At 54.7% G+C, this 26,827-nt stretch overlaps 5 protein-coding genes across 5 annotated transcripts in view; 1 reads left to right on the forward strand and 4 right to left on the reverse strand.

Annotated features, from left to right (window-relative positions):
* Positions 1-3,264: 3,264 nt before the first annotated feature.
* Positions 3,265-6,959, reverse strand: VOLCADRAFT_88686 (uncharacterized protein; the record flags this gene model as incomplete). The annotated part of the gene is made up of 8 exons (XM_002948346.1): positions 3,265-3,399; positions 3,678-3,777; positions 4,261-4,451; positions 4,751-4,831; positions 5,114-5,190; positions 5,899-6,029; positions 6,650-6,657; positions 6,846-6,959. 8 exons carry the CDS (start codon positions 6,957-6,959, stop codon positions 3,265-3,267), a joined length of 837 nt encoding a protein of 278 aa, XP_002948392.1.
* A 322-nt stretch (positions 6,960-7,281) lies between these two features.
* Positions 7,282-9,200, forward strand: VOLCADRAFT_120614 (uncharacterized protein). Its single transcript, XM_002948198.1, has 3 exons — positions 7,282-7,498; positions 7,583-7,820; positions 8,408-9,200. Exons 1-3 carry the CDS (start codon positions 7,337-7,339, stop codon positions 8,614-8,616), a joined length of 609 nt encoding a protein of 202 aa, XP_002948244.1. The 5' UTR covers positions 7,282-7,336; the 3' UTR covers positions 8,617-9,200.
* A 3,564-nt stretch (positions 9,201-12,764) lies between these two features.
* VOLCADRAFT_88688 (uncharacterized protein) lies at positions 12,765-15,296 on the reverse strand (the record flags this gene model as incomplete). The annotated part of the gene is made up of 5 exons (XM_002948347.1): positions 12,765-12,936; positions 13,188-13,453; positions 13,885-14,047; positions 14,579-14,685; positions 15,180-15,296. 5 exons carry the CDS (start codon positions 15,294-15,296, stop codon positions 12,765-12,767), a joined length of 825 nt encoding a protein of 274 aa, XP_002948393.1.
* Positions 15,297-17,951: 2,655 nt separating this feature from the next.
* VOLCADRAFT_57957 (uncharacterized protein) lies at positions 17,952-24,286 on the reverse strand (the record flags this gene model as incomplete). Its single annotated transcript, XM_002948348.1, has 11 exons — positions 17,952-18,098; positions 18,423-18,461; positions 18,799-18,861; positions 19,610-19,762; positions 20,124-20,231; positions 20,600-20,681; positions 21,067-21,104; positions 22,193-22,330; positions 22,684-22,830; positions 23,230-23,268; positions 23,954-24,286. 11 exons carry the CDS (start codon positions 24,284-24,286, stop codon positions 17,952-17,954), a joined length of 1,287 nt encoding a protein of 428 aa, XP_002948394.1.
* A 120-nt stretch (positions 24,287-24,406) lies between these two features.
* Positions 24,407-26,827, reverse strand: part of VOLCADRAFT_88690 (uncharacterized protein) — a gene marked incomplete at both ends in the record, with an annotated part of 4,311 nt that continues 1,890 nt past the window's right edge. Inside the window, 4 exons of the mRNA XM_002948349.1 lie at positions 24,407-24,515; positions 25,122-25,173; positions 25,838-25,888; positions 26,295-26,403. Coding sequence (XP_002948395.1) covers positions 24,407-24,515; positions 25,122-25,173; positions 25,838-25,888; positions 26,295-26,403 — 321 coding nt within the window. The remainder of the gene's footprint in view (positions 24,516-25,121; positions 25,174-25,837; positions 25,889-26,294; positions 26,404-26,827) is intronic.

The raw sequence follows: 26,827 nt of genomic DNA on the forward strand, positions 1-26,827 counted from the left end.
GAGCCTCACGGCTCGTGAGGGCACCCGCCGCGTCGGCGGCGGAAATACTGTAACCACAATGACAATGACAATTATGGGGATGCGGAGCTTCATTTATGGCATGCCTAGAGGTGGTGGTCGGGGTTGGGATGTTACACGGGTGCACGGGAGCAACGTGTGGAGTCAGCTGCGGAGCCGAACTCCACCATTCACCCTAGAGGAGGCGGTACCTGCGATTAAGTCCCTCCGCAACAACAAACCTGGTGGGCTAGATTGTGTACCTGCGGAATGCTTCAAGTATGCCAGGAAAAGGGTGGACGTACACTCCATTAATGTTCTTGCCCCCTTCATTCATCGGCTTTTCGAACACATCCGTAGTATGGAGGAATACCTTAATCAATTTGAAGTGCCGGTTGTAGTATCTTGGCCATCCGCCATGGGATTTGCATCCACTGATCGGCACTTTTCTGAAGTCGTGTTATAACAATTGGTATCGAGTAGATGTCTCTGTCCCGACCTGACCTGAATTTGATTTCATCTGAAGTGGTTGAGCGGAAGGTGGCAGATCCCACGGCCGCTCATTATTCTGTGGGCGCTGTCATCTTACAGGAGTGTATGGCTTTGAGTCCAGGCCGAAATGATGGTCCTTCGTGGACGAGTTTATTTGAAAAAAGCCGTTGTCGTGTAAGTAATACGACATCTTGGTGAAAAGATCCCATCCGAAAATGGAAAATATATACTAATGCTTGGTAAAACTTTACATTTACAAAATCTGACATATATGGCATCATGGTGTAGTGGAATCACACCTGTCTTACACACAGGAGGTCCCCAGATCGAAACTGGGTGATGTCAGGTAACTTAAAACTTAGTAAAATTTTTTGTGCGCGTTTGTAAGTCGCCTGGAAAGTCTGGGGGAATTATGTCTATTGGTGCTACGACTTCGACGCATTTAGAAAAGGCTTTCGGACGTCACAGTAGCCTTTTCTCTGTGCGTTGTTCTTGAAGCGTTGATCCTCAGTGTGGTTATCCTTACCACAATAGCCACACTTAACACCAGGCGTGTTCCTAGAGGTCGTAGCTCCAGTACACGTATTTGCCCCAGACTTTCCAGGCGACTTACAAAAGTGCACATTATGGAAAACCCGGGTTTTCCGCAGTTCCGCACTTCCCGGTGTTCCCGGCGACAGCTCTGGTGATAGCAAGGGTGGTGGCAAAGGCAGAGGTAACAGCGGCTGCAGCAGAAATGATGGCAGCAGCAGCAGCAGCAGCAGCAGTGGAAATGGTGGTGGCACCATCGGCCCTGTTTAGGGGGCCGGATGGATGCCAGAAACGCTTTGAATTGCACAAGGGAGCATTAAAGGTGTGACAGGATGGAAACCGGAGCAGCACGAGTTTCTTCAACTTGCATCATATTATGATGACTTAGTATTGACAGAAAAACATGGATGCGGTACGATGACTTGGCCTATATGGGTCCCGTTGTTATATAGCAGGTTTGTCGTTTTGGCTATAGCTACATTAATCTTCACGGCCGAAGTGCGTTAGGCCACACGTAAACAACAATATTGATTCATTTCTCCTCCTCCTTTGAACAAACAGACATAGTTTTTTCTTCAAATTTCTTTCCTTTTTCTTACGCGTTGAGATTCCGTGAATTAACTTCCTGCTGCGCGCTTCTCGGCTATTTCCATGCACAGCGCCGCTTCGGCAGTTGCCTAATCTGAAAGCCGTTGCGCTGCGCAAACGAAAGTCCGGATGGATGGATTCCCCCACACCTTATAAGCCCGTAACCTCTGACTTTGTTTTCCAAGTTCTCCCGCCTCTTCTTGTTACATAAAGTCCATGCGGTGATTAGTCAAGACAGCTCCAAAACAAGCCTAGCTCAGATGCAAACAGAAAGTGGTGTACGACGTATTTCAACGTCCGCAGCTGCAGAAAGATATCAAGCGGACTGTACTACCTGCTCCACCGAAAGTGACGAAATAGATACATAGAGGGATGATGACACAGGAAAACTATCCCGTAAAAATGCTTTGCTCCACGCCCACCAATTAAACCAAAACGCTGCCGCCCTATACAAGCTCCCCTGTGAGGCCTGTTCGAGCCGAAGGTTAAAGCCGCCATGGTATCGCCCCCTCCCCCAATAATAAATCCCAACGGAAGATAACAACTTGCCTAATTAGCCCCCCTAAGGCTCCAGGACCCTCCCAGCAGGGGTGATAAGAAGCCGACCTTTGCACCCACCCGGGCCCCGCATACAAACCACCCAGGCAAGCAGGCTTTCTTCGACGCGAGGTTGAACCCGCGAGTCAGCTCTCGGCCAGAAACTGAAACAGGTCCCAAACTTTTCACCTTATCAAAACGATGGCCCTAAATCGCTGACAGAGACCCATTGCTCGACATGTTTTTAGTTCCACTCTTTCAGCTTATCGATCCCCGACATCCACATCACACCGGATGCGCACACACACACATTTGGACCTCAGCCATATCCTTCAAGCCCTTCCGCACCTTTTTTTCCCCAAACACATACACACGCACACGCACACACACGCATGTGCACACACGCGCTGCTCCGCCCCTCCTGGCCCCCTTCCATACAGCCCCATGGTTCCTGACGACCTCCTAGCTTCACTTCATCGCGTTGCGTTTCTCTATCCCAGCTAGTGGTGGCCAGGCAGCTACATGGCCATCTGTAAGGCAGGTATGTTCGTCGTCGGTCGTAGGCAAAACGCGGGTGAACAAACATCCCAGCCTGCCAGGCATCCTTTCCCTGTCCAAACACACCTCCAGCTCCTCACACACAAACACACACCACCTCCCTCCCCTCACCCTCTTTCACACGCTCACGGCTTCCGGAAGGAAAATGTAGGACGACGGGTACGACAAGTGAGCGAGCCCATCAATCGCTGACGCATGGGAAGGCCAAATATTATCCCAAACACTCCGTGCGGCGTTAAGGGAGGAGGAGCAGGAGGAGGGTGGTGGTAGGCGCGGTGAAAAGGCCCAATGGGCACTCGACCAACCCCAACCTCATTGCCGTACGTCACTGGAGGACCAAAAGCCCATTCGCGAGGGGCGTCAGTTTGGGGACAAACAGTTGCAAACTTACACACACGTTCCCACGTACAAAACACACGCCCATACATACCATACACGCACAGCGGGTCTACATACGCCCACTTTTAACCATCAGCACCATCAGCAAAGTGCTACTCTCTAAGCTTGGTTACTTCGCCGCTCGTTGATCCTTTTTTCAAATTCGCACTTTACACAGTTTATTTACACTCGGGCCTTGCGCTGGGAGGAGGTGTTCGCTGGAGCGCCGCGATTGCGACGAGTGGTGGTGGGCGCGGGCGCCGGAGGGGAGGCCTTGACCGGGGGTAGCAGCACTTTATCAACCACATAAAGAATGGCCTGTGGAGTTTTAATAGTTTTTTGGGAAGAGGGGATGACGTAATGTTTCCGTGCCCGAAGATAATAACGAACATAACCGCATGACGGATCATAACCGTTGACTGGTTACTTAGCCAGTTGGTTGGCTGTTATATTGGCATTGTCCAGCGCACCGTCGCATTGAACTAACAGTTCAGCACGAGCTAAAATTCAATTTATATATTACTGCTTGGGGGGTTAGTTTATGCGAGGCCTATCATATGGAGGCGTGTTTGCCGTACCCTTGCCGTACTTCTCACCTTGCCGCCGCGGATTTCCTGGTATTGCAGTACGGTAGCGAAGTTGAGCGGGTCTTCCTCGGGACGGGGTACCGCGTAGATGTGGGTGATGCCCGGGACACTTAATTTCAATTCAGAACCAGGATAAGAGGGTGGTGGCGAGCCGGGGGAGTTGGGAGTTGGGAGTTAGGAGGAAGTTTGGAGACGTTTCTCAGTTCCACGGAGGCGGGGGGAGCATAGGAGAAGGGAGCCGACGATATCTGCATGTCGTTGCGCCACCCGGGGTTGGCAATGCCTATGGAGCTGGGGATATAGCAGCTCAAAGAGCGAATCAATTTCAAAGATTTGGAAGCTGCGACGCTAGCCCGGACTTTACCCCTTCCATCCCTTTCCTTTTCTCTTTCCGTAACTGTTTTCCCCCTCACGCAGGAAGCTATGACCTCTCTTTTACAACATCTTTTACAGGCTAAAACTCTCCCATCCGCAGCAAAACCACGACATGATGAAATGAAATGCGCATTTAACTACGGTGTATTTTTCCTTGGTCACAGATTTGCGAGGACGCCCTTTTGCCCTGCCGGCCTGCTCTCCTTTCACTGCTTACTCGCGTCGCACGTAGAGCTTCATGCCCGCAGCAGTGGTTAGCTCGGTGCCCTCGCGCACGGATGACAAAGGGAAAACGCGCTGCGCCGGAACCACGTGCAGCCCCACGATCGCCGCCAGAGTGGAATTCAGCTCGGGCGCCAGCAGGTCGTCCCACGTCGCGTTGGTCTTTTGCAGAAGCGCATCGAAGCCCTTTTTCCAGTCCAGTATGAAAACAAACACCGTCCGGAAATATCACAAAAGTGTAACAAGTGTTGTTTGGGGGGGAAAGGTGTTTTTTACTAACTAAATTTTAGGGGGTGCGGTGATAAAGTTCAATCAGGGGATGTCTCTCCTAGCAGCCATCCCGCCCGGACGAGTAAGTTGGTGAACGCAGCTGGGATTGCAAAACTGCGCACCCTCCGTGTCGTCTCAGGCGTCCTTGACAACCCCAAACATGGACAGTGGTCGTGATTCGTACGCCGTACGCCGTACGCCGTACCGGAACCCACCAAGTCGACGGGCGCGAAGACAGTGCCCCGGAAGTTCTCGTTGAGGAATTTGTCGTAGAAGCCAGTGACGTCAGCAGCGTCCTGTGCAGAGGACAGGTGCCCGGTGGCGAGATTGTGGTGTGGAGGTGGTAGTGGTAGTGGTAGTGGTAGTGATGGGATGTTGCGGGCATGGGAATCTATATGCGGTTGGAAACGAAAAGCCAATGAAGCAGATTGGCCTTGCAACACCATAAACTCGTGTATTGCAACAGCAGCAACAGCAGCAACAGCAGCAACAGCAGCAACAGCAGCAACAGCAGGAACAGCAGCAACTGCAGCAACAGGAAGGCAATGAGATGTCTAGACGGAAGCTGCAGCACCCACCATGAACTTGTTGAGGAACATGGCGGACTCCATGGCATCAATCATGTTGGCTGGCAGGTAGGCCTGACCGCGGGCCACTGCGGAGGTGGCGTGAGTCCACAGCCGTAGCAGCAGTACGACAGAATCAAGGCGGACAGACAGACAGACAGACAAACGGGGTGTTGTTTGGCACAAGCCCCTCGAGGGCGCCGCATATGCATAGAGTTGCGCAGAGATACATGCGGCGAGGGGACAGGGGGACAGGGGAGCGGCGGCAGCCGGAGAGGACATGGGGAGGAGCGGTGCCTTGGGAGTGCGTCCAGGGTAGGGCGGCTGGTGTACGGAATAATGAGGGAAAGGGGCAGGAGGGACAGCAGTAGCTGCAGTAGCTGCAGTAGCTGCAGTAGCTGCAGTAGCTGCAGTAGCTGCAGTAGCTGCAGTAGCTGCAGTAGCTGCAGTAGCTGCAGTAGCTGCAGTAGCTGCAGTAGCTGCAGTAGCTGCAGTAGCTGCAGTAGCTGCAGTAGCTGCAGTAGCTGCAGTAGCTGCACTTACCTGATGGTCTTATGTAATTAAGAGAGCCTCTTCACTTCGCCTGTATGTTTACCCCCCCTCTTGAGTGACGCGTGCCCGCGTATCACTACGCCGCCTTCGTGCCATACACGTGCATTCAACAACGGGAGCCACACACACACAAAAAAAGAAAAACCGCTGTCCCCCCCCCAACCCTCAAGTCTCAACGAACCCACCAGCGCGCATACAATACATACATATATACATATACCCACAGTGACAGGACCCTGACCCACCAGGCATACTGTTCGCTACCAGCAGCACAACCAGCAGCACCACCGAACCAACCGCGGCGACGGCGGTGGCGGTGGCCGGGAGCGCAAGGGAGGCGAGGAAACCCCGACTGCCGGCCCGACCGCTGCCGCGACTGCCGCCAACAGCAGCCCGCCGCAGTCGGCGCATGGTGGTGGCTATCGGGGTCCCGGAAGACGAGTTCGGGCTGGAGGAAGATGCCGAGGCGCGAATGGAGACGACGGCCATTGCGCAGCGGGGAGGCCTGCGATCGCGACGTGCTGCTACTGCTGCTGCTGTTGTGGCTTCAGCTGGTGCTGCTGCTGCCGCAGCTGGTTTAGATGCTACTGCTTCTACTGCAGCTACTGCTGCTGTTACCGCTGCTTTTGCAACTCTTGTTATACTGCTGGGTTCCTGGTCAAGGACGGCAACAAGCTTTTGACGGAGATGGAGGCGACACGGAAGCGGGAACAGGGAAAAGGGCAGCACTGCGCTAGCCAAAGAAACTGACTCGATGGGTTATTGGCCTGGGGTTATGCCTGTGCAGCAATTAAAGGCGCTTTCATCTCTTACTATTTTAACTCGTTTACACTCTCGCCCTCACCCTCTCTCTCTCTCGCTAAGGTCCTCCTCGTTAATAAGGATATGAGGAGAAGGCGGAGGACCAGGAAAGGCCCAGAAGCGCGGTAGAAGACCGAGGTGGAAAAGCCGGGCGTGGCCGAGGACCGAGGAGCGTCCTACCCTCGGATCTCTCACCGGCTAAGCTGCCGTAGGAAGAGACAGGGCGCAACGGAACTGAATTGTACTGGGGTGAACGCTAGTGGGTGTGGTAGCCGCGGGCGCTATAAGTTTTGGTGGTGTTGCGGTATGAAAGAGGGGCTGCGGCGAGTGCAACAGCCGGCCAGGACTAACGGAAGATATGATGACCTATGCGTTTTCTGAAAGAGTTTACTTGGTGAAGTACGGGTTGCTGCCAGATGTACTTCATGACTGGAGCTATATTGCATGTTGGTGGGGGTGATGCGCAGCTGTCGCGGCAGACGTCTATCGCGAGGGACTGTGACATCTGTCTGCGCGGGTGAAAGGTGACAAGTCGGCTCGCATGTGATTTGATGGCTATAGAGCGAGCAACAAATGCAAATGTATGTGTTTAATAATGCCAAGGATGAAATACTTAACGGTGCAAAGCACCGCGCTGGATAGAACATTTCAGCGCCGATTTATACAGCCACGTCTGAATACATGCATGTGGGGGTAGCTGTGTGCGCTACTCTTTTGCCGCAAGGATGCCGCGCATGCACGATGACTTTCGTGTACGAGTGGTTGCGCCGGGTGTCGTTCATGGTGTCGGCAAAACAGAAGCGCAGCTAGCTTTGTTCGCGTTTGCATGCTCCTCTTCTTAGATACGCAGTATTTTACGCTGCAAATTTCAGTGGTACAGGGATGTCTGCGCGGGTGTTCCGTCAATCATGCCGTCTCAAAACTTCTAAAGCAGGGCCCTGCCCCCTTGTCGTGTCGCTTGCACGACCAAGGGACGTAAAGATTGTGGCTACTTCAAATCGTTCCTTAAGGCTTGAGCGCAGGTCTCTTGTGTGCAGGGCCTCTGTAAGTTGCCGTTGTTGCGACGTCATAGCACCACATGGAATTCTGTCACAAAATTTTGATTTTTGATAATGTCATCATTTTCAGGCAGCTCAGCCGAGCGGCACCGCTTCAGCTCGCCACGCGGTGTTGCACGACTTCTGCATGTGCATACCCTACGGCACCATTTCGGTACTTGCGGGGATCGGGCTTTTTTTCCTGAACCTAACCAACATCGCCGGAACAGCGCTTATCGCTGGAGCAACCTCGGTGGCTGCCTCAGTGCTCAGCCTTCAGGAGTGGAAAGCCGGTGGCGACTCAAAGCAGTACACTCTTATCTCGGCAGGTGGGTCAAGGGTCCAGTCAAGGTTGAGGTTGAGGTTGAGGCGATGGGATGCGTTGACGCCTCTGTGATCGCAGTGGTCCGCCCCAATGCTGGGCGTGCCTGTGGCGCACGCACATGCAAATTGCATGCAACACCTGAGCCCTGAGCAGCACCCTGAGAGTCGCACTCTCATATGCTGCCATACCCACTCCTCCTCCCTTCCTCTTCCTCTTTTCAATGCACTGCTTGATATAAACCTTTTTCGTCCCGTCGTCACGTGATCCGCCTAAACCTGATACTTGCACCCTCTCCTGCCGTCTTATCCCCGGCTTCGCCTTGTTTGTTCCCACTTCCCCCCTCTTTTGTTTTTTTTCCTGGACTATTTTCCGTCAACCTCCGTTATCTGCTTCATTCGCCGGTGGTTCGTCTTACCCCTCTCTTTTGGTCCTAGAATCACGTCACGTCACGTCACTACTTCATTTCCCTGTTTGCCTCTTCCCCCCCCCCCCCGCTTTTGTCCTTTTCCCCACGGATTCTGTCTCCTTGCTTCTTGCGTGCGATCTCCCCCTCCGGGTCCATGCCCTACACCGCCACTTGGGGGGGTTCAGTCTCCGCTGCGGCAGTGGCGTACACCACCTGCTCCTCCCTGGACCTCCTCAAGGGGCTGCCGTACTGGGTTTCGCTCGTGCTGTGCGTGCTGAGCGTGGCAGCGTCGGCCTTCTGCGCCTACAATGTCTTGGCTGGGGGAAATCCGCCGCCCAAGAAGGTCAAAGGCGGCGACAGCAGCACCACCACTGGCACCAACACCGGTTCATGAGCTGTCCGCCTGCCTGTCTATCTGTCTGTATATCTATCTATTTGCCTGTCTTCACATATCTCTCCATATGCTGCCACGAAAGCGTCGACGCCGTTGAGGGAACTGTTGTCTGTATTGATAGCTGCGCGGACGTTCACGAGCCTGTGATGCGTGGGGACTGCACGAGGAACTCGGGCCCCGCATGAACCCGGGCAACGCCTTTAGTGGATGAGGGTCATTTTGCAAGTTGGTAGATGCAGGAATGGGCTGGTGGAAAAGCAGGCCTGGGGGAGATGCGTCTTAGGGTTTACTAACATTAAAACCATCTTAGGAGGCCCACCTTGAGGGCCGAGGATCAGAGAGATTGCAGGGGGCCCTGCCAAAGCGGTGTGGGCGCCGTCGAGCGGCGCGAGGAAGTCGGTGACATGAGGAAACGTATGCAGGGAATGGTATTCGACGAGTTGGTTCGTGTGCATTTGCTTGCCTAAGTGAGCGTGTGCGTGTGTGTACTGGGGAAGGGAGGCATGGATTCTTGGTTTGCCATTCCGGGTTACTGTAGCGAGTAGCGCAGGATCTCTTTCTCAATGCAATGCCCCGTTTGCTTCCTTCATGACTATATTGGAGGCCCCTGAATACGCTGTCCTGTCGGCTCGGGCTCGGGTCCACGCTTCATTGTGCTGTTGGCGGGAGCGGGTGCGGCTGCAACACGCCGTTGCCGGGAAGGGGTTGTCGCGAGGGGGGAGATGTGGATTAGGGTTTTGAGCGGAAGGGAAGTGCATCGTGTGAAGAGAGTCGTCATGGTATGCAGCGGATTGGACATGGCATATGAGAGAGGCTGAAACATCTACTACCTGCATCTGCCTGAATGAGCCTGAGCCTGAGCGATCCGAGGGTGCTTGTTGGGTGGGCTTTTTTAAGTTGCTGTGTGTCACATCACAACAGTCCTTGTGCTGCCGTAGGACTTGACGAGTGTGCGTGCGAGTCATACGGGCGGTATGAGCCGTTTGGGGTTGCAGCATTTCACCGGGATTTGTGAGGTGATAGATTTTGACAGAGCCGCGCGCATTCCTCCTTTTCATTTCTCGTTGCTACAAGGCTTCTTTGTTCCCGACGGGTTTCGAAGGGTCCACAGCAGCGAACAACCCATGCCCTTCCGTGTGGGTGAGAATTAGCGGGAGGATCGGTGTTGGGGAAGACCACGGCCATGGCGTTGATACTTTTGGCTTTGTGTTGAATGCATTGTTCGTGCTGTTTGGACACCCTTACCTGGCCGACGAAATTCTTGCTTACATCGAACGGGGGCTCAACAGTGTGTGGTGTGCAAGGCTCTTGTGGCCGTCTTGCCATCTCCCTGCCGCGGGAGATCTACCCGTCCTATATATAGAGAATACACGGCCAACAGCTAGAACACGTAGCGCACACCACATTCAGAAAGTCGCTCCACATGCATGAAACTGTTACTCCAGGAACACTTGCCACCGCACCTGCGTCAGGCCGATATCCAGTGTCGCACCATGCAGCGTCCTGACCCCAATGAAGCTACGACCTGACCCCAAGCCACGCAGTGATGAAAGTCACGAGTCGCTCTGCCGTCCCTTTGCCCGGCTGGGTGCTTGGGACGTGTTCAGGATACCACGCACGATGGCCGTTGTCACCGCTTCTCTCGACCCGCGTCTGGGTCTGGCGGCTGAGCAAGTGGGCAGGAAGGAGGTGCTCCCGCATATCACGATATTTATCCCGCGTTCAGCGAATTGTAAGCCTATGCAGTTTAGGCTTTTTTGATGTTGGGCGTTAGTGGGAAACCTGAGCGCGCAAGGGAGGGCGTTGTGTACCTAGGGAGGAGCGGGTATGCCCATGCTGCGGCAGATACCCATATGAAAGGTGAGAAGCACGTCTTGCTAGACTGCCGGCGCAAATCGTATAATGTACGGCGAAATCAGATCTGATATGGATTTCCCACGCTTCAAGCATATGAAGGACGCTGTGAAGTGGTAAGCTGAACGTCTGGCAAGGATGCTTGAACGTATATATGTTCCCACCGCAGCTCTATCGTTCCCTTTGGTCGTTAGTCTCCCCTTTATCACTTGCTTTGTCTGAAGTGCGAGGTAGGATGGAGCTCATAGGCGATTTGACAGTCCTAGAGCCCTCGGCTCGTATTGGGCGGTTTGCAGGTACGGGGCACACACACCCACGACCATGTAACACACACACACACACATACACACACACATACACACACAAGCTGCACAAGTTCCGCACACACGTACCAAAAGGAAGGGGCACTGCACGTGCCGCTGCCCTGCAAGCACGGATGTAACAGCGGGCGCAGTAAGCGGTGCGCTTTCACTGCTAAACGACACGCACTCCAACCCCCCCTGCTACTCGGAGGGTGGACTGAGGGACAAATGGTGTGCCCTGTAAAGATTGGTAATGATGACGGCATGGAACGGGTCAAAAAGGCGCGATCGAACAGCAGCCGCACAGCGGACGAACGCCCCTGTCTCTTCTTCCTTTTCTCTCTCTTCCGCACCAGCATAACAGGCGGTGTTGCAGTAAAAAAAAGGTCCCCGTTTGAAAATACATCCGAGCACACTTAAAACTTCAAGAAGCATCCGCATCTCACACGGCGGGCCATTCGTACAGCTGTGTACAGCTACGCACCACACACCACACCAAGCCACAGTGCCAACCTCTTAACAGTTTCTGCACAGAGCCCAGTGAAGTTATTAAAGCAACACATCACGCATGCAAAGGGAAGTACAGCACTTCTCCCAGTCCCAATCCCTCACTGCCACACTCCGCCGAACTGCTCCGCTTCGCCATCTCGAAAAGGCTCCCGGACGCACCACCCTCGTTCCCACACCTCGCCTCCTCGCATCCAAGGATGACAAGACATGACCCGGCATGGACACGGGCATCCAGCAACATGGTATTACATGATGGTATCAAGAAGAGCGTTTACCCCCGCTCACTCTCACAACCGAAAACGACCAGTGCGCGGCGAGATATGTGCGTGCAAGAATGGTACGAAACACAACGTGGTTTGAACCGGCTGCTAGAGTGGCAACGTACGCGCGCGCATCGGCATGGAAGACACGACTTCATTGACAAAGACTACATCGACAAGATGGGGGGGCCACCGTGGGCCGCTTACTCGTAACTCTCACTCTCGCAAGGCGGGAAAAAACCGACTCAGAAAAAATATGCATAATGTACATATACGTTGTCGCATGCCAGCATGGCGAAAACATGCGAAATGCGACGAATACGGAGGATGCTCGTCCAGGCTCCTGCAGTTCATCGCTCTGGATCACCATGTTGTTGTACCGGAATCTCGCAAATGCTATATGACGTCCGCCATCCCGTCGTTTGCCACTGAAGATCACGGAATCCACCCACCCACCCACCCACCCACATCACGAATGCTTCATAAATGTTTTGGCTTGATCTCTCTCTTATCTGCAGCACAACACACTCTCTACGTTTAGTAGTGTGGTGGCAGCACATGAACCCTGGCAGCGAGAAGTCCCTTCCAGCACGGCCCGACAAAGTACGGAACAGTACGACACGACAGCAGTGCACCAATTCAAAATACATGCCTGCTCTCGATCCCTCTCTTGCACCCTTGCACGCCATTGCGCACCCGACAGAGGCGACACAGTACTGCGCTAAAAAGACATTTCCACGAGTAGTGTGTGCACTATCTCTCGTGAACCGTTGTCCTAGGCCCTGCTCACCACGGGGGTCGACGAACATTGCGGCATTCCAGCCGGGAACGACATGGACATCAATGCAGCTGCGGCTGCTCGAAGGTAATTTTCATGCGCTGCTTCAGCATGCCACCCTTTTGAGTGAGAGCGTCACGTGTCAGCGCCTAGGACCCCGACAGTCAACAGCACGAAGCAGATCCACAAGTGGGCTATAAATATTCCATTTATACAAACATTTATATACAAAATATACATTCACGGCTGGCTATGGAGCCGCGCGCCATCCCTCCCCGAATGTTGTGCTGTGCGGCTCGGACGGGGCTAAAACGGCCAAGATCTCACGCCCCCAGCAGAGCCTCACAGCTCGCAAGCTCCTCAAGATGTCTCCCGCACTCCCCCACCGGGGCGTGTTTTTCAGCTCGGGGAGAGCACAGCCTCCTCGTGGAGTCAAGTGAAGCTTCACAGCTGGGCCCCTAGCTGCGACTTGATGGCGGTCGAGGTCGCGGTGGCCACCACCGTGACGGAGTTGGAGGCGGGGGAGGCGGTCGAGGCGGAGCCCCCTTTCTCAACATCGCCAAGCTGAGCGGCGATGTACTGGTAAGGGTGCAGCAGCGCCAAAATGGAAGGGCGCCTGCAGCACACACAGTAGCGATGCCGTACAGGTAAGGCCGTACGACTCCACATACAAAAATGCGGTTGCATGTTTGCGAAAAAAAGCGCCACGCGAACGAGTAATGCCTAGGAGAAAAGGAAAGATGAGAAACAACGGCTCCCGCGCGCAACATACAACCTCCACAACCGACCAACCGAAGCCTGATTGTGGAGCTGCTCGGCAGATACTCTGTACGGCACACAGCTATAACCTTTCCTGTCACTTCTCACCTGGGCTCCTTGGCAGCCGGATGTTTGGCGGCGGGGTGTTGCTCGGGGCTCTCGGCGTGTGGCGGGCCGTCGGCGCCTCCCCCCCTGGAGCAGGGCGTCTTGAGGGGGTTCTTGGGGGACGATGATGTCGCTACACTGGAGGGGCCAGAAGCCGCCACCATACTGGACTGAGCTGCATCGGGTGCGGCGCCGTACACGGCACGCAGGACGAGCTGTACGACACCAATCACGGCACCGAATAGGTTGGGCAGCCAGAGGTTGACGTCCTGGGGCGTTGGGTGGGAAGAAGAATCAAGGGCGCATGCGTGTGTACGTGTGAGATTAGGTCTATAAATGGATTGACTGAATGATTTGAGAATACAGGAGGGGAAACAACAGGGTGTTGGGCGTTCCATGGAAGCACCAAACACGAACATGAACACTTATGAAAAAGCACACACACACACACAATGGGGAAATACCGTACATGGCTCGTCAAGGCCATGGGAAATCCAACCTTACGCATAACAGCTACTTAGGGACACTGGTGAGAAGAGGCTTGACAGTTGCGGTCGGTAAGGACATTCCTCTGTCTTAAATCACATTTGTTCAGGAAGAAGAAGCCTGCGAAGCTTTAGGGTGACACCGAATGTGACAGAAAAGTGGCCTCATGCCCAAACATCGTCGACGCGATGCCATTACGCGCCCTGCACATTACCTTCAACGCGAAGCCGTAGACCGTCCAGAGCCCTCCGTTGGCAATCGCACCACATGCCAGCGGCGGATAGATCGAGATCGCATTCTTTCTTCGAATGATGTCGTACATGGACGAGAGGGGGATGAAGTAATACACCATGAGGATGATGATGGCGTTTGTTCCCCTGAGGCCAGCAGCAGCAGCAGCAGCAGTAGTAGTAGTAGTAGTAGTAGTAGTAGTAGTAGTAGTAGTAGTAGTAGTAGTAGTAGTAGTAGTAGTAGTAGTAGTAGTAGTAGTAGTAGTAGTAGTAGTAGTAGTAGTAGTAGTAGTAGTAGTAGTAGTAGTAGTAGTAGTAGTAGTAGTAGTAGTAGTAGTAGTAGTAGTAGTAGTAGCAGCAGCAGCAGCAGCAGCGGCAAAACAGCAGCAGTGAACGGGCGGTAGGATCCGACCTGAATCCTCGGACCTTTCGGGGCATTGTGGCCGCCAGCACACACGAGGCTCGGATTATTAAAAACATGCGAACATAAACGCACACGCACACACACATAGCCGAATCGTACAGACCCTAGTTTCGCCGTCTTAACAACATTCGTCGCAACATTCTAATGCCCGTGACCGCAACTCCAATGTCGCAGCTCACCGAACGAACACCCATACATCAAAAGCATTAATATGTCACACATGTTCAAGCCCCCTATGATCCCATTCGGCTCACCACATTCGCTCCGCGGCTTGCTGTGTTAAACTGAACAGCGCAACGATGGTCATGGTGATGAAGTGTACAGACCCCAGCAACATAATGCTCATGATACGGTCCTGCACCTGGGTGGTTTTGAGGGTGCGAACAAAACGTACATGACTTGCAGGAAAGAGAGTGAACGGATGGAGCTTGGTTGCCGATTGGGTGGGAAGGCCGCAGGGCGTGTGGGGTAGGATGGGCCGGACTCTAGGGGTGCGCGTGGGATGCGATATGGGGTGGCGACGGTATCTGAGACGTGCGAAGGTTAACCCCGATCTGGGTTTAAGTCGACCCATTTGGGTTCTTGAGGGGCTGGATGCAGAGGACTTCCGTTTGAGTTTGCACTCCGCTGCTGGCGCTGCGACTGCTGGCGCTGCTATTGTTGATCAACTTGCTTTGTTTCTGTTCTGGACATGCGTGCACGTATTCATGTGGGTCAGGATCCATCTGTCGTTTTTGTTGATTTTTCAAATTCTGTTCTGACTCCGCAGAGATGGGATCTGGGTCAGCCATCGACAACCGTACGGAGACGCATCACCAAGCACATGCCGATTGAGTCCGCAGGGGTCCAACTTACGCCTAGCTTGCCAGTTGCTCTAAGTTTCAGCACGGCTGGCACAGGCGATATAAGCATAAGTGATGCCAGGAGGTTCCCAAACGCTGGTACCACGTTGAGCAGCACAACCGAAGGCATGTTGCTGGTGTCGGGCAAGGGTTTGACTTATTACAGATGCCAATCGTCAAGGTATTGCACCGTTATATAACTAGCAAACCGTATTTTATCCTTACGTCAATTGTCAGCGACAGCATAATAATTGAAATCCCTGCAACTATACTTGGTTTCTTTTAGAATGAGGGATCAGAAGGAATGATTTACGATGCATGTACGCTCGGGTTTGCATATCCTGCGCTCATTTGCGTGCCGGAACAGTTAAACGGCCCGTACGGAAGGCGCATGCAAGTAACCTGCACGCTGCCAGCCACATTTGCATTGGATAGCTGACCAAACCCTTGGACACACTGCTACATGAAGCGTCCAGCAGTTTCACTTTTCGGGCAACGTGTGCAAGGATGGTTTCCAAGGAATCATGAGCTTAACAAGTACTAAAGTGGCAGGCGAGCAAGCACACTCCCCGGAAAAGTTTGGATTCATTAACTCCAGCATCGCATACTAAACTCCTGGGTGGTGGCAGTGCAAGTCATCACAAGTGATTGACGCCGCCATCTAACCCAACACGGCCAATGCATCTCAACCTCTCTATGCGCATCCTATTCGGTGGAGCGAGAGCGACACCTTTGCGTTACACCCTGGAACACCATCGCGTACACGTCGCGTACCCTGACCACCCAGGTCCCCCTTGCGCCCTCCCTAGGCAGGCACCCACCAGGACACATATTCCAAACCCGTGCGGTGATGCAATCAACCCATGCATCTCTCTCTCCCATCCTCTTCAAGAACAAGAAAAAGCAACAACAGACCGATCAAGCGAGCAAAAGAGCTCGAAACAAGCCAGCAAAAAGTAACACACATATCGCTCTGATGTCAGAGGAGCAGGCCACGCCACAACGAAACTAGGCACGGGTTAACAAGGAGGTAACCGGATCTTTCAAAATGTGCGGTGGGTTTCGGGGCGAGTGGAGCGACCCCGTCCCTCAGAAACGGCAAGGGCTGGGAGCCGTACCACCCACTACCACTCCAAGTGCAAGTGCGATGCATAGCCCGGAAAGAATCGTCCTGCGCCCAGCCGCGCGATGCACTGCACTGTACTTCACTGTACTGCATCGTACTGCACGCGCACATGTGTGCACTTTTGTATTGTTGTACACCGAGCTCTCGGTGTGCGTCACACTTCAGTTTTGCCACAAAAGAATTTCAACTGCAACACCACCCCACAACAGTGAGGAAGCACGAACAGATTAGTCATGCGAGGTTACTGACAATGTGCACATCGTGCACGTCGGGAGGAAGGGGTACGACGAAGCGCAGGCGAACCACTGCGGGGGGAGGAAGGCGGAGGAGGACGACCAGAACGATGGGTGGGAAACCCAACATGAAAGTGGGTATACCGCAAAATGAAGAGGCCACGAGGCAAGCAGCAGCTGTCGGCAAAAGCGTGTTACCAGCAAACACTAAGACAAACACCCTAGTGCCGCAAAGCACACAACTAGTAGCATACATCTAAACATACGCACATACAGGCACACACACGCTCCCGGGCGGGTGCAATGCGTAAGCGCTCTTCCTCACGTGGAAACGCAATACGTTACGTCGTTGGCAACGCCGTTCCCATCCACTGTCCATTCCTCATACAAAAGGCAGGTACAAAAGGTACGGCAAACACACGTCGATACACCCCTTCCTCCCCCTCGCCACTCTCTCACTTCTTCTTTTCCAATCTCTCACTCCCAATCACGATAATCATCAACACCCACACACTCCTAAAACACACCAAACACAGATATACACTTCCCTCCCTCCCCTTCCTCCCCTCCCCTCCACTCTCCCCCTTCTTCGTTGGGTGACACTCCCTTTCCGTTCTGGCATTTTCGCATCCCGACGCGCACACATACGCAGCACTCATCCCCGGGCTGCTGATGCGGGTGTACGGCGGGGCCGTACGAGGGCCTCCTCGTCACTCTCCGTTCCCGCCCTCCCGATGTCGTACGTGGACCCGGCCTTTGGCGTAGGTAGGTGATGAAGGGGGAGGGGGGAGGGGCCGGAGGGAGTTCGGAAAGGGGGAAAAGTGGACGAGAAAGCGGCAAGGAAGGAGATAAAACACGGGTTGTGGTAAGGAGAGATACGCGAGACGGGTAGGAGACAGACAGACAGATAGACAGACAGACAGAACGGACGTGTGCACGGGCGGATGAGAGCGTTTGTATGAATCCGGATCATATCTATGCCGTGTCCGATGTTGAATACATCTTGAGGGTCTTTCGACCCTCGTGTGGCTCGCAGGTGCTGTTCCGAGAAAGCCGGGTGGGGAGGGGGAGTCGCCGGGGGGTGCTGAAGACGCGAGAGGATGCGAGAGGATGCGAGATCTGAAGCGGGACTCCGACTCACTACAGAAGGGCCTCATGTGCGGAGCTGATGCATAGGGATGACTCAGTGACGTGCGGTAATAATGAGCTCAAAGGGACGGGCGGGTACACAAAACACACATACATACACACATACACACACGGGCGCAGGAACGAAAAGGTGGCCCCTCCTCCCAACCCCGGCCAGAATGGGAGGTCGCCCACAAAGCCAGCCAGCTTCGGGCAGGTATTCGTGTAACTGCAGACTTTCGGAGGCGGTACTTCTTGGGAATTCTACCCTTCAGTTTGTACAATGTATTCAGTTTATTCAGTTTTGTTGGGTTCCATCCCCCATCTGTGAACCTCTCATCAGCTCGCTCACCACGTAGTCGACAACGAACTTGGGTGGCAGGTGACCGTTGATAATTCGGTTGATGGTTGTGAACAGGGGGTAGTTGCTCTCCCAGCATCGGGCCTGAAGAGGAAAAGGGGGATTACTGGAGTTACTGTGTAGCGGGTAGGTGGGAACTGAACTGACCAGGGGGAGAACTGGGATTTGCAATTAAGAATATGGGTGCGAAGTGAAAAGGAATGAAGGAATAAATTCCCCAGAGTACGGCAACATTCCCTATCCTCCCCCCGCCCACTATTGCACACGGGGCCCCCAACTCTCCCACCAAACCCAAAAACATCCCCCCTGCAAAGTCCTCAGCTCCAAAACACGTGTAGCATTTCACCCGTACACATGCCGTATAAAACCTGCGGGGCTTTTCGACGAACCCCCCCAATAAGCACTCACTCGAAGTATCTCCTGCACCTCGTTGCTCGTCAGCACCCCCTGAAGCACGTCGGATCATTCAAACCATCCATGCATTAAGTTAACAATAAAACAATCAGTAAACACAGTATCAATATTTAGTAAAACCATTCGGAAGCAGTTGATACGGAAAATTGGGAGGATGGTCAACCCCGCAGGGGGTTTCGGAGCTCAATTTGTCTAAAGACGGAAACATAAGCGGGAGCTGGCATGACGGACAAAACGAGCGACAAATAACCATTCCAAGTCACGAAACTTAACTCTAAATTATCGCAAAACGGATACTTCCAGAAGCAGCAAATGCACATGCAGCAACAAGCACAATTAGCAGGTATCCCGCAAGACAGCCGCTAAGCACCTGCAGCTTCTGGCCCCGCAGCAGCTCCGCCTCCAGCTCCTCAAACGTGCGCGGCGTGCCAGACTGCCGTACACAAGTCGTACAACAGTCGCGACAATGTCGTACATCAGCGCCCGTATGGCATCCACGGGCCAGATGCGTGTGGGTTTGGGCGCCAACGATGAGAGCCAGAAGCGGCGAGGGACACACCAAGGTGCCCAACGAAGGAGGAGGAGGAGGAGGTCGTAAACACGCGCAAGGAGTCAGGGGCAAGAAGAAGGGGGTGAGGGGGACGAGGGGAAAAGCTGACCACCTCCATGTGTAGGGAGGAGGAGAACTCGGATTGTGTGCGCGGCCGGGAAATGACGGCGCGGCGTGGGCCCTGGTAGGCAGCAGAGGGTGAGGATGAAGTGATCCGGCAACAGCCGCTAACACACCTCCTCCCCACACACACCTCCCCACACTTTTCCGGAGCGCCCTCCGGGTTTTGCAACCAGTTTCTACCCCCCACACCTTCTCTCTTCGGTGTCCCCTGCTTTACCCGTCCGTGGTTCGCTTTAACCCTCGCCAAGCGAATCCGATTGCCCAGCCATTCAATCATGTCCATCCCTACCGCCCCAGTCCCAAAAACCCGGATTTCCCCCTCCCACCCTCCCTCCCTCCCTCCCTTTTCCCCCAACGAAGATACCCACAACTACCGTGCCGTAATAAAAACCCGGGGGAACCCCTGGCCCCGGCCCCGCCATTACCCAACTCCCCAATTCACCCCTCCTCAAGGCCCCCCCAAGCCCCATCCCCATCCCCGCCCCCAACCTCGGTACCTTGCACCCACCATCTGCGCCCGCGTCCACGCCTCCGCCACAAGCCGGTTGCGGCCCCCGTAGCATGTCGCCACGAGGTCCCCCACTCCGCAACAGTCCAGGAAGGTGTCATCGCGAACACTGGGGTAAAGAGCCTTGGAGAAGGCGCGCATCTCCACAAGACCCTGCCATAGTACATGTCGTACGTGTCGTACATACCAGGTCGTACGTTTACGCCGGTAAGGAAAGAGTAACAACTGGCGGCGCGCATGCTCATGTCCATCCATCTGAAGAATATCGTACAACCCTTCCCCCTCCCACCCCCTGAGAGGAGTTAAAGGGGACAGACGACGAAGTTTGACGCGCCGGTGATGAGCGCTGGTGGTCTCCCCTGCCCACCTTGGGGTCGGCGGAGTTGTTCCTTTGCATTCTGGCTCATCATTATCATTATCATTCCATCATCATCATCATCGTTATCATCACCATCATTATCACCATATGCATAGCTCCCCTCCCTTCCTCCTCCCCCACCCCAACCTCACTTACCTGTCTTATGATGGTGGCCTTGGAGTTGGGTCCCAGCCCCAGGCCGTCCACCACTCCCGCACCCAGGGCCACGATGTTCTTCAGAGTGCCGCACATCTCAGCGCCCACCTGCGGGTCGTATGTAAGAACCCGGGGAGTCGGACGGCGGTGTGTGTGTGGGGGGGAATGTGGGGGGTTTAAGTGGGGGGAAGGAGGGGCATGCAGGCAAGGGGTGGGCGGGGAGGAGGTCGCTGAGCAGCGGCTTGAAGGGCCCCCCATCGGAGAGCCCTGCCAGGTCTTCGGTACGCTTAGGATCGCGTGCAGATAGCAAAATGCTCGTCCTGGCCACGATTGTACTGCCATACCCCACGCCGTGTACGTCCCTGCTGTACCTACCCTTGCCTGGCATGGTCCAGATATGTACGACTGTGGATCGTGTGCAAAACACACACACACACACATACACACACACGCAAACCACCGCAAGTGGCGCTCACCGGATCCGGGAGGAGACTGACGCGGAAGTACGGCCGCTCGAACAGCTTCTTGAAGCGCTCCGCCGAGTCGAGGTTGTCGTACCTGCCGTACATGTGTATAAGACAGTGCAGTTAACTACAGCTCAGCTCAGTGTATCGCACCCTGGGGGCGGCGGTAAGCCTGGCTGTTGTTTACACAACCTCATCAGAGACGAATCGCAAAAACCCTCCCCTAGATCGACAAAACGTCCCACTCGCACTCCAACTCGAGGAGCTCTGATCGGGGCTCAGTGATGGAGGCCGCGAGTCCTGTCACTCACTGAACGCCCCTTCCCCCGGCACTCATGTCAGTACGTACGCCTCGTAACACACACACACACACGCATACACACGCACACACACACACACACATGTGCGAGTCGCCGCTGGCCAGGCACGTTGCCTTCCCCTCTCACCCCCCGCCGGCAACATTGCCCCACACAACTCACCCAATCACCGCCTCAGACAGCTGCTCCCGACCAATGTCCTGTTGGGTAAACATGACACACGTCATTCCATCCGTACATCCGTACGTACATACACAGTCGTACCAGTGGCGAACCGTAGCGATATGGAGCGTACGATGCGACATGACGACAGAGCGACAAACGTGTAGTCGGAGGAGCATGGCGCGGGGAGAAGGAGGAGGAGGTCGAGTCCAAGAGACTAGTAAGGCAGGAATCCGCCCGCTGTCACAAGTACATTTGCGGTCGTGCCCGAGTGGTTAAGGGGTCTGACTCGAAATCAGATGGGATTTCCCGCATAGGTTCGAATCCTGTCGACCGCGCTATGAGAATCACCTCACAGGTATCATCTATAAAACCCTGAACTCTGTTCATTTTTGGTCTGGTCTGGTGACACTTCTACAATTATCCGCGGAAGGTTCTGTGTTCGATTCCTGGGCAGACTCCCGACATTAATCTGTAGCAGTAGGCTTATAAATTGCTCTAACGAGGCGTGAAGATGAGGTCTAGCTGATGGACTTAGTTTCTCATGCTGAATTGGTGGCGATGAATGATGTGTCTCTACGGATGTCAGATGATTGGATAATCTGGGGTCTAGATAGCAGGACGAAATAGTCACCTTCGGTTGTACGGTGGACTTAACCTTCAATACATAGATTGTCCATAGCATCCCGGCTTTGACGGACCCCCCCCCCGCACTCGTGCGGCAGTTGTAACTCTGGGGGAAAGGGAAACCCTCCCCCCCCGCCCCCCTAGCGGGTTGGACGAGAGGCGCCCGCCGGGATCCCGGATCCTCCCCGCCACAACCCCTCCCCGCCACAACCCCTCCCCGCCACAACCCCTCCCCGCCACAACCCCTCCCCGCCACAACCCCTCCCCGCCACAACCCCTCCCCGCCACAACCCCTACCCGCCACAACCCCTCCCCGCCACAACCCCTACCCGCCACAACCCCTCATCCCACCTCGGAAGTACTCGCACCCAGGCAAACCCACTTAGCAAACGGACATACGACATACAGACCTACAGAGCACGACCATCACCCACACTCATTCCCCGGAACCCACATACCCAACCTCCTCCTCCCCCCCCCCGACCCCCTGCTGACTCACCGTGGCGATGTTGGCGCCCATCAGTACGGCACAGTCAATCCCCAGATTACGACGAACCATCTGACTAATGAGCTGGGGCCCCTCCGGCCGTACTCGCATGCCCTTAGTCAGGCTGATGGCTGAGGCGCCCGGTTTGACCTGTATGTAGGTATGTAGGTATGTAGGTATGTAGGTATGTAGGTATGTAGGTATGTAGGTATGTAGGTATGTAGGTATGTAGATAGGTAGGGGAAGGAGGGGGGGGTTGGGAAGGGTTGCCGGTTAGCGCGCGATACCCCGCAACCTCCTCCTAGCCCGCCTATCGCCTCGGCCGCCGCTGCGCCCTTCCCCTCGACTGCTCTCAAACTGCCCCCTCAAACTGCCCTCTGAAAACTGCTCCAACACCTGTATGTACGACAAACGCAATAACAAGCGCATGCCCACCACACACGATACACATATATACAAACAAACAAACAAACAAACGAACACATGCGCCTCCCTGGTCCCACCTTGCCGATGAGTTGCTTGCAGATGCTGTGCATGAACTGGTGGGGGGCGCAAAACACGATGAGGTCAGCATCCGCCACCGCCTCGTCAATGGAGGGTACGGCCCGTACATTGGAACCCAAATCGAACCCGGGGAAGTACTTGGGGTTCTACAAGCAGGGGGCGAGAAGTGGGGGGCCGGTGGGCAGGGGGTTGGGTGGGAAAAAAAGGAAGGGCTAATACAACTGTAAAACACGTGCTACCTAGCACACTTAAGCACCAACATCATCGGTACTACCAAAATCATGTCTGATGAACGCGGCTCAGCGCCCGCTCGGCGGCTGTCGTACCACAATCGATGAAATTCTGCGTAGCCGACGATCCCTCGTACGCCAAAAACGCCCCTTTCCCAGCTCATGCACCCCCCCGGCACTGAGGTTTCCCCCCCCACCTCCTCCTGGCCCTCCTGGGTTTCACCTGCCTCCCCCTTCCCCCCCACACACACATGCATACACACATCTTTAAAACACGCACACATAAATATTTCCTTAAAACACACACACACACACCTCGTGTGTTTCGTTGATGACCTCCGTCAGCTTGCGGCCCTGGGTACGGGGGAAGGGGGGTAAGACTAAGAACCACTGGCGGATGAAGCAGATACCAGAAATAGACGGACATAGTCCAGAGAAGATTACTGATGCTGCATCAGGGGTAATTACAACTGACCAGTGATGACCAGTGAGTAGTAGTGGTAGTAGTCTTGGCGGCGATGTGGCCGTAGCTAGGTTGCGAGAGGGATTACTAGCTGTTGCCAAGTCCAAAGTCCAAAGGCAGGCGAAAAAACGCAGAAAACTACCTAGCCCTAGCCCTAGCCTAGAGATTGAAGGAAAGTCTTATAAAAGCGGCAAAAGGACGGAGACCGCCGTAGTGGTGGTGCCGTGAAGAACAACTAAAGGCGGCCGTGAAGAAAGGGCATTATCGGAAAGTGCAATGTGATGTAAACGGAAAGCGGTGAATGTAGTAAAGTAGATTTTTACTGAATTCTTTTTGCTGTTGCGCTGCTTGCTGACATGCAAGCATGTGTTCCTCCTAGGCCCCCCCCAACAGCTTATATGCCCCTGGCCCGACCAACCCAACCCAACCCACCCAACCCGGCTAGCTCCCCCAAATAGCGCGAGACAACAAACGACTAAGATCTCGGAGCCGCTATAGGACTCACCTGGCCAGGCGAATCCACAAACCTGCCCCCATAACCTCCCTGTACGACACCTAACAAACACCCCTTCGTACCTCGTACTCCTCCTCGTACACCCACATCTTAATCTCATCCGTAAAGTTGTCGGCAGGGTCGTGCGCCAACGTGTTTTGTGCCATCATTCGTACGGCAGCGCAAGCCCAGGCGCCGCTGCCAATCATGGCTACACGGTAGCGTGCCAGCGCCTCCACCAGGGTACTGTAGTCGTACACATACCTGCCGTACAGTCCGTACACAGCGTACACACTACCGTGAGTAAAGGGAATGACGAGTAAATATAAAGGAGAATGCGTTGCGCGCAGAACCGAGCCGTCGCAGGAAGGTGGAGGGAAGCAAAGGGGGGAGGGAAAGGCGAGGGAATTACACATGGACAGCAGCACAAGCCAACGAATCGGCGGACGGGGGTCCTAGTCAACCCGTGTCGGAGGGGACGGGGGGGGGGGAAACGAGGGTTTCGTCAACACAGCTGCCCACACAGTCACACTCACCACTCCGCCTCCGCCGCCACCGCCGGTCGCTCCACGACACCGCCGTACCCGATGAAAAGATCCGCACCGCCTGTAATCTGTACGGCCTCCAGGTCGGTGATGCCGTCACCTGTGTTTGCCCCGGGGGGGGGGGGAGGAGGGCGGGGGGGGGGAAAGGCGGTGATGGGAACATACCCTAGCCAGTACCCAGGGTAACTCAACAAATGTGAATACGGAGAATGCAGATTCAGAAAAAACCAAACCAGGAGACTCTCTAGGTCACCGGGGGTTCGCTGGGACCTAAGATTTTTCTTCTGTCTATACTACGGACCGAAACACAACAGGGCGCGCGCGCTCAGGTTTCCGTGTGACTTTGGAGAAGTCATCAATCAGGAATATGCCGCTACATGAATCGACCTGAATCTATTGAAATATCCAGCAGACAGACAGACAGACAGACAGACAAACAGACAGACAAACAGACAGACACACAGTCCTAGGTGGGTAGTAGTCCATTGTGCCATCCATAACTGCGGCTGTGTATCTTGTGTACTTGGCAGTACGGAACTGGGACGGGTCCAATCGGACCATATGAAAGCGCTCTTCGCTCTGTGGACTGGGTCATCCCCACCGGTATCACCACCGCCTCCTACCGCCCCCCCACGCACCGTCCACCCCTCCTCCTGCCCACCCGACCCGACCAATCTCGCCCACCCAGCCACATAACCGCACCCACCAATCATGACTACGGTGTTGTACGGGTTGCGTTGCCGGATGCGCGCGATGGCCTATAACGACGACGGGGAGTGAGAGAGAGAAAGAGGGAGTGAGAGAGAAAGAGAGAGAGAAGACGGGGAAATAGAGAGAGGGAAGGAAGGCGATGATTGAGTGTGCAGGCGAATTAAGTCTATGGGTGAGAGGAGGTGAAGACGAACCACAGACGAGTGATGCGGATGCCAGAGATAAGACGGACACTCCAGGAGGATTAGAAAGATACTGTAGAGAAAAGGTGAGAGGGGGTGAGAGGGAGTGGGAGAGGTATGGATGGCGAATGGATGTTTAGATGGCGATATGGAGGGTTGGGATGAGCGGGGGGCGGCGGCACCCCACCGCCCACCAGAACCTGCATGCAGAACCTTTCCCCCCTTCCCTCCCTCCCTCCCTCTATTCCCTTTTTCAAATAAAAATTTAAAACTATCTGTTCTCTTCAGATTTGAAAACGCTTTAGCTTGGGCTATTTCCCTTTCCCCCTCCCTTCGCTCTTCCGTCGCCTCCCCCCTCCCCCGCGGGGGCAATCCCCCCCCTAGAGAACCCGCAAACAGCGACCACTGCGCTTCAACAAGCTGCGGCGCTCGTCCTCCCCAGTCCTCCCTTCCCCCCAAAAGCCACCTCGGACTCCCTCTTCCCCCAACCCTCACACACACGAAACACAAGGCCCCCGGATGAACGTACCTCAGGCTTGCCCTGGTTGTGTGCCGTAGGCTCCGATAAGTCAAACCCAACCTGTGGGAAACAACGGTTCGTATGAATGTATGTACGTATGTACGTATGTATGTATGTATGTACATAGGTAGTATCCACGCCCAGCATGCAAGCGGGGTAAAGGGCGACCTCAACTCCCCCCTCCCCCTGCGGGACTCTTGCATTTGCATACACATTCCCATACACATTCCATCAACTTGCGAGCTGACCAGGAACTAAATTGAGGCGCCGTTGGTCCGCTAGATTTTGTTGGATGCTGGTGGTGGGTTGCCGAACCCAACGAACATATTATGAGCTCGGATGGGGTCGGAATGGATTAGGGTGCCCCTCTCGCAGGGGAGAGCAGGGAACTGCCTCGGGAAGGAGGCCACTGGTGTAGCTGTGTCACCCTGTAACAACAACATTCCCGCCCTTCCCGCACACGCACCAGCTTGGTCGGCTCCCCGGTTTCATCGTCCCACTGCCAGTTCATTCGGTTGGCGAATACGTTGGACTTGGGGATGCCTAAATAGGCCGCGATGGGCAATGTGAGCTCCCTACGTACACGGTAAGCGGGTGAGGGGACAAAACAGGGGATTACTCGACATGCACAGGGGGCTCCAGGGGGGTCACAGCTACCGGAAGCAACGGGGGCCGGGGGGAAAGACGAACCACAAACGAGTGAAGCTGCTGCCAGGGCAAGAGTGTACCAGACGTAGAACTAACCGAAAGGCGTCCGTGAGGGGGGAGGGTCGAGGGGAGAAAAAAGGGGGAGGGCACGGAGCCCATCTGACACAGGGCCGGGATATGCGGTACTGACTTCTGTCCGTAATATCCTGCGGCGGGGCACTGCATACCCACCACAACGCGTCCTCACTCCCCTCCCCTTCCCTCCCCGGGTGATTTCACCCCTTGGCCCAATCCCACTCGATAAGAATTTCCCGACTTCCCCTCCTCCTCCTCCTCCTCCTCCTCCTTCCA

Source organism: Volvox carteri (genome assembly GCF_000143455.1).
Source record: "Volvox carteri f. nagariensis unplaced genomic scaffold VOLCAscaffold_9, whole genome shotgun sequence".
NCBI classification, from domain to species: domain Eukaryota; kingdom Viridiplantae; phylum Chlorophyta; class Chlorophyceae; order Chlamydomonadales; family Volvocaceae; genus Volvox; species Volvox carteri.

What these genes read in the sequence shown, in the direction of transcription:
- VOLCADRAFT_120614 (XM_002948198.1), top strand. Translation starts at nt 7,337, where the DNA reads ATGTCTGCGCGGGTGTTCCGTCAATCATGCCGTCTCAAAACTTCTAAA. An exon ending in CTCTTGTGTGCAGGGCCTCT is followed by an intron (nt 7,499 to 7,582) that starts GTAAGTTGCCGT and finishes CATCATTTTCAG; the next exon opens with GCAGCTCAGCCGAGCGGCAC. An exon ending in GTACACTCTTATCTCGGCAG is followed by an intron (nt 7,821 to 8,407) that starts GTGGGTCAAGGG and finishes GGGGGGGTTCAG; the next exon opens with TCTCCGCTGCGGCAGTGGCG.